At 56.0% G+C, this 14,923-nt stretch overlaps 1 protein-coding gene across 1 annotated transcript; it reads right to left on the bottom strand.

Moving 5' to 3' along the window:
- Positions 1-9,391: 9,391 nt before the first annotated feature.
- On the bottom strand, positions 9,392-14,646 carry LOC147600390 (E3 ubiquitin-protein ligase RBBP6-like). The gene is made up of 4 exons (XM_086751283.1): positions 14,481-14,646; positions 11,673-11,772; positions 10,779-10,854; positions 9,392-9,484 (listed from the first exon to the last, which is right to left on the bottom strand). The coding sequence occupies exons 1-4, from the start codon at positions 14,644-14,646 to the stop codon at positions 9,392-9,394; spliced, it is 435 nt and encodes a 144-aa protein (XP_086607409.1).
- Positions 14,647-14,923: the final 277 nt, after the last annotated feature.

Below are 14,923 nucleotides of genomic sequence, written 5' to 3'. Positions count from 1 at the left end.
CAGTCTGCCGCAAGCACATTTTTCTGTGCGTGTCTGTGCCAGATCAAGGCCACAGCAAGGCCCTGGAAGAAGTGTCTTCATGACAGCGATGCCGAGCAGCACCTTGCTGAGGTGCTAGAGCGTGCAGGGCTTTATTCACGGTAGCAGACGTGTTCCAGGCGTAAGGATTCCTACAGCTGACAGAGCAGGCGGATGACTGACAAGCTGTCTGACCAGTCGTTGGGTGGGAGGAGCAGCGGGAAATCCCAGACAGCCAATCAGAGGCAGCATTGCCTCAGGGGAGGGCGGGCACTGCAGCCCAGCAGCCCCGCCAGCTGGCGGCCAATCAGAGCCAGATTACCCTCAGGGCAGGACCAAACCGGGGCGGAGTGACGGCCCAGGGGACCAATCTGAGGCAGGATCCCATCAGCGCAGGGCGGGCACCTCACCTGGGTAGAGTGACAGCTGACGCCGCCAATCAGAGATCACTCCCTCAGGGAAGGGCGGGCTCTGCAGCCCAGCAGCCTGAGCACATGGGGGCCAATCAGGGGCAGCATCGCCTCAGAGGAGGAGACGGACAGCCCTCCCAGCCTATGGCAGTGAAGAGCGAGGTGAGCAGAAGGCGGGCTCTGCCGGAGCCGGGCCCAGCTGTGCCATGGCGCAGGTGGGGCCTGCCCCGTGGCTGAGCTGCGCCTGGCCCAGGCCCGGGGCCCCTCTTCATCCCTCCCCGCTGCCCCCCTTTGTCTCCTCTCCCTCTGCCCACCCCCGTGCTCTGGAACCCCCCATCTGCATGGGAGCCCCCGCCGCACACAGAGTCAGTGCCCCATTGGGATGGGGACGGAAAACACCGAAAATAGCAGAACGATAATTAAGGATGATCTTTGACAACAGACGGTAAAATGTGTAGCTTATTTTATCTGACACGGTGTAAGTACACAGAACTGGTCACGAGGAAAGGAGATATTACTCAAACTGACAAGGACAGCAGGAGAAATGTGGAACGAACAAGCTCCTGGCGAAAACATCAGGAGCACGGCTGGACAACAGCCAGCTGCCGTGAGCACTTAATGGCACACCAAGGCCCAGAGGTAAAAAGTGTCACCTCCTCTTCCTTGCGGCCTTCATCCCCAAGGACCCCCGCGCGCGACCACCAGACATCACGGCGCAGGCGCAACAAGAAGGCCGGGGCGCGGACCAGGGAAACGAGTTCCAGGAATGGGTCCGCCTTTCTGGGGAAGGTTATGAATTGTATCGGCGTTTCGCAGTCCTTATGAATATGTAAACGCTCCTGTGTATAATTACAGAAAGGTCCACCGACACAGGCGCGCACCTTTTTGGGAAGCGATCCCCTGTGCGCCCAGTGCGTCGGAAATAAAGTACACCTACTTTACAACCTTCTGGGTTGTGGAGTCTCTTTCTCCGCGTGCCAGGGGATCCCTCCCGCAAGGAGCCTGGGTGGGGGTGTCCCAGCCATCCCTCCTGCAAAAGGCTGGGCTGGTGGGGAAGCCTCCTGCAAGGAGCTGGGGGGGTGCTAGGGGGGTCCCCCTGCACAGAAGGGGGGAAGGGGCTGCAAGGAGCCAGTGGGGGATCCCTTCTGCAAAGATTTAGGGGGTCCCCCTTGCAAGGAGCTGGAGAGATCCCGGGGGCCCTTCCTACAAGGAACGGGGGGTGTCTCCTGCTAGACATGGGGGGGGTCCCTCCTGCCGGGAGCCTGGGGGGGATCTGGGGGTCCTTCTGCAAAATATGGGGGAGTCTCTCCTGCAAGGAGCTGGGGAGGGTCCTGCAGGTCCTTTCTGCAAGGAATGGGGGGATTCTTCCTGCTAGAAATGGGAGGGGGGACCTTCTGAAAGGAGCTGGGGAGGTGCTGGGGGTCCTTCCTGAAAAAAAATGAGGGGGTCCCTCCTGCAAGGAGCTGCGGGGGATCCTCCAAGTCGTTCCTGCAAGGAATGGGGGGGGTCTCTCCTGCAAGGAACTGGGGAGGACCTGGGGGTCATCCTGCAAGAAATAGCAGGGTCCCTTCAGCTTGGGGGGTCCTGGGGGTCCCTCCTGCAAAATATGGGGGTCCCTTCTACAAGAAGCCTGAGGGTCCTTCCTGCAGGAAATGGGGGGCATCCCTCCTGCTAGGAACTGGGAGGACGCTGGGGGTACCTCCGCTAAGGTCGAGGTGTCCTGGGGGTCCCTCCTGGCCGGATGGAGGGGGGCTCCCCCCGCAATCCCCCCCCCGCACTCACTGTCGGAAGAGCCGCTCCATGGCGCGCAGCTGCCGCCGGCTGAACTCCCGGAGCTCCCCACGGGGCTGAACACCCGCCGGCCGCTGCCTGGGGCGAGCCCTCGCCACCCAGCCGTCCCAGCGGGCTCTGCGCTCTGGCTCCGGGTTCCACCGCCCGGCTCCGCCAGCTCCTCCGCCACCATGCTGTCCGGATGCCTGCGCCCCCCGCCCCGCCTGCACCCACCCCCTCCGCCTCCCCCAGCAGTCCCGGGGCTCTCCCAGGGATGCTGCTGCCATCCCTTGGGATCAAGGCCTTTTCCAGCCCCGCCTCAACGCATCCACAGACCCCTGCGCCCCACTCCCAGCTGCATCCCTCAGTTACGGGGCGGGGGGCCCAGGGCGGGAGGCAGGCAGCGCCCATCCCAAATCCATCCCTTGCACCCCCAGATGCTGCCCGCAGCACAAGGGTCAACCTATGTGGGCGCACAAGGATGCGCCTTGTCCCCAAAATCAGCCCAGGCCAGCCCATGGAGGGGAGCCCCCGCCAGATCTGAGGGGGGAAAAATGGGACGCATCCATAACCAGAGCCTGGCGGCACGGCCGCTCGCCCCCTGCTCAAAGCTGGGCATCGGGCACCGGCCATCGCACACCCCGGGGTGCCCCTGGGGAGCCCTGCCAGAAAATGCGCCCGCAGACGCTGCAGTTTCTGAATCAGCAAGCTGCAGCCCCTCTGTGCTGCTTTTAGGCTTTTTCATCCCATTAAAAAGAAAAAAAAAAAAACAAAAAACCCTCAAATCCCCCGCTGGGGCTGCGCTCACACCCACAGTAGCCTCAGCCAAAAGAATCTGCAGAGGCCTCGGCACAGCCTGCTCCGCGCGAAGCGAGGGCAGAGCGGCTGCAGGGGCCACGTGCACTCGAGCTGCCCGCTCCCCGCACAGACCCCCTCCCCAAAACGCCGCTGCTCCCCAGAAACCGGGGGCTGCTCTCGCCCTCGGGAACGCAAACGGTGGCGGCAGGGCTGCATCTGATGGTGACGGCGGGCGAGCGAGCCCGCGTCACTGCCGCATCCCCGCTGACCGGGACTCCGCTCTCCTCTCACCCGGCCGCTGTAACACAAGGGCACGGCCCACGCAGCTCTTCTTCCTCCCTTCCCAGCACCACATGGCAGCTCGTTCCAGCATTCTTGGCATCCCACATCCCACGTTTCCCATGTCCCCTAGGCTCCAGCTTCCCTGGGACGCCATGGGGACCGGGGGTCACGGGATTTGCACATGTATGGGGACAATTGCGCACATACACGCACGCACACACAAAAAAAACCACAGCAGGCTACAGTAACTCAACCTTTTCTAACAACAAAAACCGCACTACTACAGAAAACCAAGGTCCTACGCGCACTACAGTCACGCCCACGGGCCCAAAAATCTACGAGACTCCTCAAAACAAACCCACACCTCGTTCTGCATCCAAAACTGGAGAGTCCACAGCGCGATGGTCCATGCCTGCTGCAGGCCTTCACCTTCCAAAGGCCCACATGCGGCCCCCTCCTACGCGCCTCCTCTCTTGGCAGGTTCTGCCGTGGGCTCTCTGGCCTTCTGCTTGCCCACGCAGACAGGCTTCTGGGCTTGCAGGGACGCTTCTTTCAGCCTGCGCAAAACGGGAGGGGAAAGCGTCCATCACCGCGTCAACCCCCCAAAACACAGCTGGCCTCCGCACTTGCACCCCTCCTAGGACCCTCCCCACACCATGGGGTGACGCTGAAGGACAGCGGAGCAGCAAGAGCCTCGCACGCACCGGCAAAAACTTCAGCAGGCACTTTCCCTGTGCCCATTCCTCGTGCCCTGGACAGCCCTTCCCATCGGCTCCCACGCCTGGCTCCGTCCCGCACCGGCCCTCCACCCCAGCCGATGCCGCCGCTCTCCCTGGGGCCGGCCCCCCCGCACCAGGGAATTTGCCAAGGGTCCCCCGCTCTGCCACTGCCTGACTGCGCTGGGCCCTGCGAGGCACCCAGACCACGTCTCCCTGCTTCTCACAATTCTTGGTGGGACCACACCAACACGTGACCAGTCCTGGCCAGCGGCACAACCAGGCGTGTATCGCTGCCGCGAGGCTGCACCACTCCTTCCCCCGAGTTTCCCCTCGCTTTGCAGCCCAGGACCTTGGCTCACTCGGACCCGCAGCCACCCACAGCCACACGGCCTCTCTGCTACCTCTTGCTCTCATGGAGCTTCATCGTTTCTTCTCTCTTCTCCAGGCAGCTCTGGAGGCTCTTGAGCTTTTCCAACAGCTTCTGCAGGTGTTTCTGCCTCTGCAGCCCCGCTTGTTCCCTTTCCTCCTGAGGGAGCTGCTTCAGAGACCGCGTTCCTGACAGCTCCCTCATCTTCATCAGGCTTGCCAGAGCACTAATGGTGTCAAGGTACTGCGGAAAGCTCCGGGAATGCATTATTTCCTCGGCTGCCAATTCCTCTGCCACCTACCATCACCCTGCTCAGCCACCTGCTCTCCTTCTGCTCCACTGAGGCAGACAGACAACGCCGCGAGGAACCTGCTGCGCTGCCCTTCCCACTTTGTCTACTTTCCATGCGTGCTTTCCCTGGGCGAGCTTCTCAGAGGGGCTCTGTCCTCATGGACCGTACCCTCTCCTCAAGGATCAGCCCCGACTCCCTGAGGGTAACAGCCCCAGAGAGCTGAGATGGGAAGGGGAGAAGGATGTGCTGTTGCGTGTCCGGGCATCCCCAGACGCCCTGGCAGACGCCCGGCGTGCCCCGGGACCTGCCATCCACACTTTGGCCTCACCCACGTTCCCGCAAGAGCCCTTGCGCCCATCGCTCACTTCGGAAACGCGTTTGAAACCACCCTCCCCTCTACGAGCGCTGGGTACTGTTTCTACACGTCTGTCGCTGACCTACCGTCTTCTCGCTGAGCTCTGCCGCCTTAGCCACCGCCGAGCCTGTCGCCCCATGAGCAGCCTCGCACGAGCCCTCGTGAGGAACGGCGTCAGGAGCCTGCGCAGACAGGGAAAGAGCAATGGAGCCACCGCACTGCCTGGCGCTGGGCTGAGCTGCCTTGTGCGCCTGCCTTCCACTGCACGGGACAGGCTGCCCTGGCCACGCCGCGGTCTGCAGCCTCCCACCCTGGCCAGCTCCAGGCATCCTGGTTTTCCCATCGAGGCCGCAGGCGCCATAAACCACGCCCTGCCTTCTCACCTTGGCGGGCTTTGGTGCTGTTCCTGGCGCCGGTGCCGGCTCCTTCACAAGACTTTTTTTTCGCACTACGTTCCCCAGCAAGTCTTTCACCAGGACCACACACGGCTCTGAACCCTTCTTCTCGCCAGCTGGAGGCAAACAAACACCCACCACGATGTGCCGCTCTCCGTACGACACGCTGCGCCTTCCCAGCTCGGCCCCTTGGAGCCTCGCCGGGTTGCCCGGGCTCGGAGACGGGCACAGGCTACGGAGAACAGCCCGTACACGCCCGCCCTGCAGATATCACTACCCGAGCATCTGGCCATTGCTTTCTCTACATATTTAGGATGCAACCCTACTTCCCTGGGGGACAAGTCGGAGATTGCACCCCTCACCGCTCCTCTGCTTGGGAGCTTCTACCAGCGATGGCACCGCTTGTCCACACTGCTCTCCGTACAGGGAGAGACCCTATGGAGAGGGACCGAAAGAGAATGGCCGAGGCTGGCAGAGGACTCTCACACCGCATGCTAATCCCAAGGCTTTACGAGACCCACGGCTCTGTTCCTTGAGGCGCTGGCTGCTCTCGCTTGCCTCGAGGAGCGCAGCAGCCGAGCGCGGGAGCCCTCACGCACAGCGCCGGGCGCCTGCTCGCTGCTGGCTCCCACAGCGCGGCAGCTCCTGCTGCCAAGCCCTTCGCCGGCCGCCTCCTGCCAACGCCACCTCCTCACACGGCACCACGCGCTTTTCTGAAGCCTGGCGCTTTTTCTTCTGCAACGCTTTCCTAGCACCTGCGCACACTACCACGCACGGGAGAGCTGCCTTTGCACAGGAACAGCCTGAGCCCCATGCACGTGAGGAGCCTGTGCCCCTGGCATGGCCCATTGCCCCCTCCTCCGCGTTATGGGCTCCACCACACCTGTCAGGCCCTAACGGATGCCTCTTCCCCCTACAGCCGTGACAGCCTCACTTACCTGAGGACTGACTCTCCTCCAGCATCTTCAGTCTGCCCCGGAGCTCGTCCATGCCTGCTTTTTGGCGCTGGATCGTTTCCTCGTGCCTCTGGCCTCGGCACCTCCTGCCCAGGTTGACCAAGGCCCACACCAGCTGCAGGAAGAAGCAGCCCAGTCAGTTCTCGCCCAAATCGCCTCCGGCTCAACACGAGCTCAGCTTGACCCCGGTTTAGACACCGCCACGCTGAAAGATGCCGCGCCCTCAGCAGGTGCCAAGAGCCAAGCCCGTGGGGCGTCTCTCCCCACAGTCTCTTGGCAGATTGGTGGGGTAGAGGAGCGGCAGCAGAGACCCCTTCCGTGGTCCTCTGTGCCGGCCTCACGCCACCAAGGGCATCAGCCCTGCAAACGCTCCGGAGAGCTGGGAGAGGGACGGCGCTTGGCTCTCAGCAGCCCCCTCAGTGTTTTTCTCTGGCACTTGGCGCCACCACAGAGGATTTTATTCCCTTGGACACAGGCACACCGATCCGCTCGGTGGCCTGCCTTTCTACGTGATCACAGAATGAGAGAATGGTTTGGCTTGGAAGGGACCTTTAAAGCCCACCCAGCCCAACCCCCCCGCAAGGAGCAGGGACATCTCCAACCAGACCAGGTTGCTCAGAGCCCCGGCCAACCTGGCCTGGAATGTTTCCAGGGATGGGGCATCCACCACCTCTCTGGGCAACCTGGGCCAGTGCTCTACCGATGATGTCCTACCAATGGCATGCGTGATTCTCTTCTACACTACACCCGTGCACACAGACCCCCACAGTTCCTTTGCTTGCTGCACCGCCCCAAACATCCAGACACTCAGGAGAAGGGAGGCCCTTCATCCCACCCTGCCCACTGCTGCAAGCTCCCCGCTCGGCTCTGGCCGCTGTCGCCCCGCCCTTTGCTCTCAAACAACAGCTGTGCTGGGCTGCAGCTCTGGCGCCCGGCGCTTCCCCTCCCCATCGCTACGTGCGCACCAGGACAGGCGCTACCTCCCGCTCAGCGTCAGGCTCCGAGTCACCGCCTGGCACCCAGCCTTCCTCGCTGGCACGCCCTCTGCCACCCTTGCCGTACAGGATGTACGATGCCTACAGTCCCTCCAGCTGCTGCCGCAGTCACCTTGCAGTTCTTCCCTTTTCCCGTGCCAGGGAACTCAAAAGGGGATTCAGCGCGGGGGACAACAGTCCCTCCATTCCCGTCCTGTGCAACACGCTACCCCTGCTCCTGCGCGCTCAGCCCTGTCACTGCTTTTGTGGTGCCAATCCCACCAGCAAGGTTGGGAAAAGGAGCCAACGCTTGCAGATCTTCCCCTCCGTCGCCCCCGCCTCTGCTTGGCAATTAGCACAACCATCCGCACACACCACACCTCGCGCTTCCAAAGCGCTGCGCCCACACCCAGCTCCTCACCCGCTGGCAATGCCCGTGCAGGAGCGCGGCTGACGCGGCTCGTGGGTGGCACAGGCAGCCCCGCTCCTGCCTTCGGCCAGCTCGGAGCATGCCTGAGGCGGGCTGGGGCACTGGCCACTCTCACCGGCACACTGACAAACACCACGTGCGCCATCGATACCCTCAGCAAACCCAGAGCTCGGCAGCCTCCGCACGGACTCACCCTCCTAAAGGCTTCAGCCACCTTCGCCGGTATCCCGGGAGCCTCTTCCACCTTCACCACCGCTTCTTGCGAGGCGTCCCTCAGCGCCTGACACTCTGCTTGGGCTTGCCTGTGCCAAGAGACAAGACCCTTGAGGGACACCGTGACGGACAGCAGCTGCCCAAACAGCCTGCGGAGAGCAGCACCCCGGGCACCCGTCGGTGACTGTCGCGGTGTGGGTGGGAACGTTCAGGTCAGTTCGTGGAGACTTCAACACACGGCCACTGGCACGCGTTCCACTCAACTCCTATCTCAGTTCACGTGGCGCTTGCATAGAGCCCCCATCGCTGAGCTCCGCTCCGCGGCTCTCACACACACCTTTGGCTCCCGGGGAGGTCCCAAAATGCCACCAGCTGCTGGGAATCCACTAAGCAGCTTTGGCCAAGGCCCCAGTTCACGGCTGCATGTACCTTAACTCGTTAGCTGCTGCTTGCAGAGCTCGATCCTTCTCCTTCATCACCATGGACATCTCCAGCAGCTCCCTTCTAAGCAGGTGCAGCTCCTGCTCTTGCTGTTTCACCTGGCAGATGTTCTGCTCCACTTCTGACTTCAGCTGCTCGCTCAGCTCCCCTAGGCACACCACAGCTCCATGGGTGTCTGACTCCCCCATCACCCAAGCCCTGGGGGATCCGCACCTCCCAGTGATCCGACGTCTGCGACCACGTCCCTTTTTCCCAAGGCGTTGTCATAAGGGTCGTCATCCATCATAGGGATTGTCCCCACAAACCCTCACCCTGCCCTCGCTAGCAGCCCTCGCCTCCTGGGCCCTGCCACCAGACCTTGCTTCCCCAAGTCACAGCGCAGGGCCGGTCTCTGTCAGGGCAGATGCCGCAATCACGGCTCGCTATGGCTACTTGCCTTCTGCTTCGAGAAAAGTGGGGTCGCCAGCATTTCCTGGCCTGCCCGCTTTCACCCACCTGCCTTCCTCATTCGCTTCGCGCTGTTATGGCCAGCAAAAGTGGGCCACGCGCATCCCTTTGCCTCACACCTCAGGCTCCTTTCTGCCCCATACAGCCTCCCCAAAGTAACGTCACGCCCACTGAGGGATCCCCGGCCAGGCTCTCCCAGTTTAAAGCCTCAGGCCACCTGCGGCTCCAAGGTGTGTACTCTTAACTTGAGCATTCACGGATTTGTTGTGTAAGTGCCAAGGCACAAAAATTAAAAGCTCAGTAACACCACAAGTCCCCCACAGTCTTACCCCATGTGCTGGGCAGTTCTTTATGTAGTGGCCAGGTTTCCCACAACGGAAGCAAGTATATGATGGTGGAGGGGCAGCCAAGGGATTCTTCACGTAACTAGAAGTTTTTTGGGAAAAAAAAACCAAAAAGGTATGCATGTGTCTCTCTACAATTTGTCCACAGGCTCCAAAGAACACATTTGACATTATCAACACCTACTTGACTGGATCATATTCACGGCAAGACTGCGTCATCATAGCTTTTATCTTCTCTTCTTCGGTGGCACTGGCTTCAGCCAGGTTGGCAGTCTGTGTAACGGGGAATTATTTGACACACTTTAGAAACACCCTTCAGCCCACACAGCCAACGACACCAGCACTCACCCACTGCTGTAAAGAGCAGCACGGTGCTGGCTGCGCTTGCGCAGAAACAGCTGCTCATACAAAACACAGGTGTCCTGACGGCCTTTGCAGCATGGCCGTATAACCAGAACATGGTGGCACACCTTTCTTCTAAACAGGTATCTATAAGCAGCAAAATTAAAATTAGTTACAACTTTTTTTTAAATCATGCAGAAAAGCGTATACTTTGTTCATAAATGTCTGTATTAGGTGACCCTAACATGTTATCCATGATCAGATCCAATGATCCAGGGTTAGAGGAACACCTCTCACCATTCCAGTGAAGAAAAAGGAGTTTTCCTTAAAAGAAAGGTGAAAAATACAAAACACCACCTAGTAACTTTTCTGCTATCAGGACTATTTTGAAATGCATACTTACCCATACTATTTGACCCGAGTGACAAATCAAGATCTCGACCATCACCAGTCAAGTATCTCCTTCTGTTACTTCTTTATACTTCAGCAGCCGAATGGCAGTGCTGTCAGCTCTGAAGAAAAATGCTGTCCCTTCTCCACAGGTAAATTCCAAGTGGCGGTACACTAAAGAAAGGCTTCACCTTTGGGAAATTAAAGCAGCATCAACCCTGAAGTCACCCAGATCCAAAAATGTGCTGCAGGCAGAAGTTCAGGAAAGCGACGGGTATTTTACCCACAGGAGCTCCCGGCTCTAACCCTGCAGCAAGATCTCCACACTGGGTTTTAGATATTTTCATTTGCAGACAAACTGCTAAACTGAACTGCTTCATCAGATAAAGTGGAAAGATCAAATGCAGAGCTGTAGAAGACCACTTTGTGTCGCAGCGAGAGTTAAATCCACCGCAATCTATTAGAGACGTTTAAGCCCTCAGAGGGGCCCAACCAACATCACTTCAATTATCCAGTTCTAGGAATAAAGACCCAAGTATTGAAGGTCGTGAAAAGGAATCAGTTAGCCTCACAGAACTGTTCTCAACATGGATGGGATGTGTTGGGTTTGGTATTTGTTGGAACCTCAAGTCCCATGTAAGGAACAGCACCAACTTTAACAAGAGTGGTTTCTCAGTGGTTTTTGATAACGTCTGTAAACTGCATTAGGCAAAAAAAAAAGTATTTAAAACAAAAGCGAAGGACACAAAGTGAAAATGGCAAAAATGACACAGGTGTGTGTGTGTTTTATATAAAGTGCACAAGTATGTGTGTATGTGGGTATGGAATCAAGCGCGGTGTGTAGGAACAAGTGTGAGAGTGTGTTTTTACATACTGCTTTTGGTGTTCCGCTCACTGGCTCAGCTGGACTTCTAGAAAAAGAAAGAAAGAAAGGAGATCAGAACTTGAAATAAAGCACTTGTACCCCACAGAAAGCAGTGAAAACAGATTATAAAGCCTCAACATCAGCACCTTATGTACTGATAGCCCAGCGAATGTGGGAATTTATTCATATACATAAACTGTTCTCTCCTGGAACATCCAGTGCCACTAAAAACAACCACAAACATCCCAATTCTACTCTGTCACAAATTATTCCAAGACTTCCAGGGACAGAACACAACAGGGCAAGAGGAAGTCCTCAGGTATTTTGCCTCTGCTCTCTAAGTATCAAAACCAGGAAATCTGTGCTACAGTGTCCTGTTCTTAAATAACCAGCCATCAAACCAGGAAGGTAACTGTAGCCAAGCTGTAGATCCCTGGTGTTACAAACAGGCACCAGATACAGAACTGAGTTTCTAAGAAAGAACAGTGATGGCCTAGACACTGCGAAGGGCAAGTGTACTTAGCGCAAAAAGATCAGTCACCTGACCATATTTAGCCATGGCAGCGCCAAAAATACCAAATGTGTTACATCTGCTGTATGGGCTGAAAACAGGAGTAGAAATGTCACCTGACAGCAGTTCCTAGGATCTGGTGTGATTTAGGAGTCCTGTGACAAACGTACTGTCCCAGCAGGCTTAAAAATGTCCGTCTGCTTTGGGACATTCAAACCTACCCCATCACAACAAAAATTAACAGCAGCTTTAACAGGAAAGAGAAATCTGAATGCCTCTGTACGCCAATATCCAGGAAAAAGTGAACAGACTGCACCCGCTACCAAAGAATACAATGCTTTAGGGACACTCACGGGACAGAGGCTTTGCTGGGAGCTTTAACTCCTCCAGCAGGGATTCGTCTCACAATTACCGAGCAGTTCTTCGGAATCAAGGCATCATCATCTGTGTATTCTGAAAGCAATACAGAAATAAAAAATCAGTCAATTTGTAAGAATGTACATTAATACGCAATTCCGTAGCATTCAGAGGATCCCTGTACAGATTGAAAAGCCAAATGTTATATGTAAGATCCCGCTTTTATCGTCTCAACACACTAACAGGACATCTCAAGAAATCTGCAGGTTTGAGAATCAAACACAAGCAGCGATTTCTGTTTGATTCTTTCAAAAGAGTTTGAATGCCAACAGCAACATGGTCTGAAAGGTCACTAAAGGAGAGTCTGCCAGTGCATGAGGTTCTTTCCTGATCTAGCTGAAGTTGCTTTTGCCCATTTGCCTTTGTCCATTTTGCCTTCCTAGTGTCTTAACACGAGTCCATCATACCATTCTTCCCACTGGCTCTTAAAACCCCGCTTGCTTTGAGCTTACCTTAGCATTGCTTCTGTCACTAGGTTGCCATTATGGAAAGCAACAGTGACTGAGCTGGAAAGGGTTCGAGTTCTCTGAACAAGCAGGCCATCTTCACTCAAGTGTCACTTTGCTCTTTCCGAGATCGTTTCCACATTTAGTCAGGACTCCTGCACAGACAAAGTGACACAAAAACCATACTTGATGTCCACATGTAAGAGCGCCAAACATCCCATTTAGGCAGAAGATCCTGGTCTAGATTTTCCCTTCCTCTTCTGAAGGTGAGTTTAGGCATCTGCAGCTGATTAAGAAAACCTGAAAGTCACCGTTATGCACACAGACCAACAGTTTGGCACACAGACCTGTTACACTGAAATGTATTCCCTAGCTTGGCCCTGAAAACCACTGGGGGATTTTTGCGTTTTCCCATGAAAACACCCTTACGAAAGCTTCCGGAAGCATCTGTGTCACTAACAGACCAACTTTAACATTTGACACTCATGCAACACACCCTGCCTAGAGGAGGATCTTGCCGCTGTTAAACAGCAGGGATGCTCTGTAAAGTACGAAGCAGATTCCTCCTTCAACTTCACCCTTAGGCAGCACCACACTTAACAGAACCCAGTGAAGCAGAGACTTTTTCTTCTCTGCAGGCTGATTACGTACAGAAACAATGCAACACACCTTGGACAACTGGTGCGAAGTCTGTTGGAGGAACACTTGATGGGGTAACATACTGATGAGCATCAACTTTTGTTCTGAAACTTGACCTTCTGTTCCTCACCTGCTATAACAGAATCTACCTCTTTGCCCCATTTCAAAACATTTCTTCTTTTGGAGCGAATCATTGGGCTCCGTCGCGGGCTATGAGCATCCAACATTCTGGTTTTAAGGCTCCGTTTGAGACAGACCCAGCTGTTACAGGAGTGGTGTCAGCCAGCTGGCCATTCAGCCTGCTTGCGTTTGTGAAGCTGAAAGTACCTTAGCAAATAAAGACAAAATTCAGAGACCCTTCTGCAGAAAAGCCCTTAAAGCAAATCAGACATTTTTCAAAAGCTCTTGACAGTTTTATTCAACACCACAGGAAAACCAAAGCCTTCTGAAATGTGTCCCCACCTACATATGTCATGGCATCCACTGGCCTCCTGAGACCCCTAATACTGTGCTGTTGAGTCTCCTCACAAACATTCTCCTGAAAATGGTTTCACTGCCTGTCGATCAACAGCGAGCTTTATGTCCAACCACTGTAAAGGCTGGGGCTGAACTTACACTTCCCGCAGCGAACATACGATTCTGTTTAAGTTTAAACACAAAAATCAGGAAGAGGAAAAAAACAGTAGAACACATTCTAAAGAAAAGACTGATGTAAGGGTGCCAGGGAACTAAAGGAAAAAAATAATGTTTAAAAAGTGAAAACAATTTACAAGTCTCTTTATTTCTGAAAAGTCCCATCCCAAAGTCTCCAATTACATTTAACCTCCTCAAGATGGCAGATCACCAAACAGAAACATCATACTAAGTAATACAAACCCATTATCAGCTCCAAGAATTGAGCAGATTTAAATGAATTTATGACTTCTCTAAGAATCCTTCTTGCTTATATTCACCATAAATGTTCTGCCACAAAACTTCAGTACCGGCCCGACACCGTTACCGTGCACTATCAGGGAAAAAACCACCCACGGTTAGAAATGAATGATGAACTGATGCTCCATAGCATCTGCGTGGCAGTGTCCCTGGTGTACAGCAGCAGTTCTATTAACAAGAAATGCCAAACTGTCCTTCAGAGGCAGCCAACACTCAAGTGCACGATGGCTTTAAGGGCTCTGCTGAGATTCCAACTCACAGCTGCACTCTTGACCCAAAATGTTGCTGGGGAGCAGTTTCTGTAACAGCCACAGAACCAGTTTTCCAGTGCCGCGGCGTACAAGAAGTTGAAGGCAAAGTTAAGTGACCAAACCCGCTGTTTTTCTTCAAGCCAGCCACCTGTTCCATTGCCATCCCGTTCAGCTTCCTCCAGCAGATTTCAAAGAAATCTGGCAAGCCTGTTCTTATCAGATATCCTCCCACATTTCCGTATCATTTTCCCTGAAGAATTCCCGGAAAGCAAAACCTTAGTGAGCTCTCCACGTTGCACATGAAGCGCGGGCACTTGTAGCCTGGCTGTGTGGCTGAAACACAGCTCTGGCGGTGGTTGTCAGAAGAGCCGCGAGGAAGGAACAGCTCTGTGGGGCTCCCAGCACAAGTCCCAGCTAGGGATGGAGGGCGAATCCCATTGTCGCTTCCCACCCCGCGCCCGCCGCCCCCACGCACCTTCTTTGGTCTGGGCGTTGGTGATCTGCAGGTCGCTGTTGGGCGCCTTCAGCTTCTCCCGGGCCATGATCTGGCGCTTGAGGTTGCGCAGGGAGATGTGCAGGCCATTGAAGATGAGCGTGTGGTACTTGAGGCTGGAGGAGAACTTATAGTGCAGGCAGGACATGGTGAGGGCAAGGCGGTGTGTCCTCGGCAGCGGCGCCTACCGCAGCACACAGGGCCGTGGGCTCTGCTCTGAGTTGGGGCACGCAGCCCCGGCTCAGCCTCCGCTCCCTGTCTAGCACACAGCGCTGCCAGGCCGGTGTGTTTGGTGGCTACGGCGACTGCGGTGCCCCGGCCTCAGCGTTCCGCCAGGGCTTTAGGGACACCAAGCAGAGGGGCTGGGCCAGCGGTGGTTCTAGGCCACGTTCCGTTGCCCCGACAAGACGCTGCCTGGCGCCACG

This window comes from Chlamydotis macqueenii, chromosome 6 (genome assembly GCF_036417535.1).
Source record: "Chlamydotis macqueenii isolate bChlMac1 chromosome 6, bChlMac1.mat, whole genome shotgun sequence".
In the NCBI taxonomy this organism is placed as follows: Eukaryota; Metazoa; Chordata; class Aves; order Otidiformes; family Otididae; genus Chlamydotis; species Chlamydotis macqueenii.
Note: the sequence above shows the minus strand (reverse complement) of the source record. Positions and strands in the feature narration are given on the sequence as shown.

Coding starts and splice junctions, on each gene's coding strand:
- LOC147600390 (XM_086751283.1), bottom strand. CDS start 14,646: ATGTCCTGCCTGCACTATAAGTTCTCCTCCAGCCTCAAGTACCACACG. Junction 11,773..14,480: donor CAACGCCCAGACCAAAGAAG/GTGCGTGGGGGC, acceptor TATTGCTTTCAG/AATACACAGATGATGATGCC. Junction 9,485..10,778: donor CACACTTGTTCCTACACACC/GCGCTTGATTCC, acceptor CCCGTTACACAG/ACTGCCAACCTGGCTGAAGC.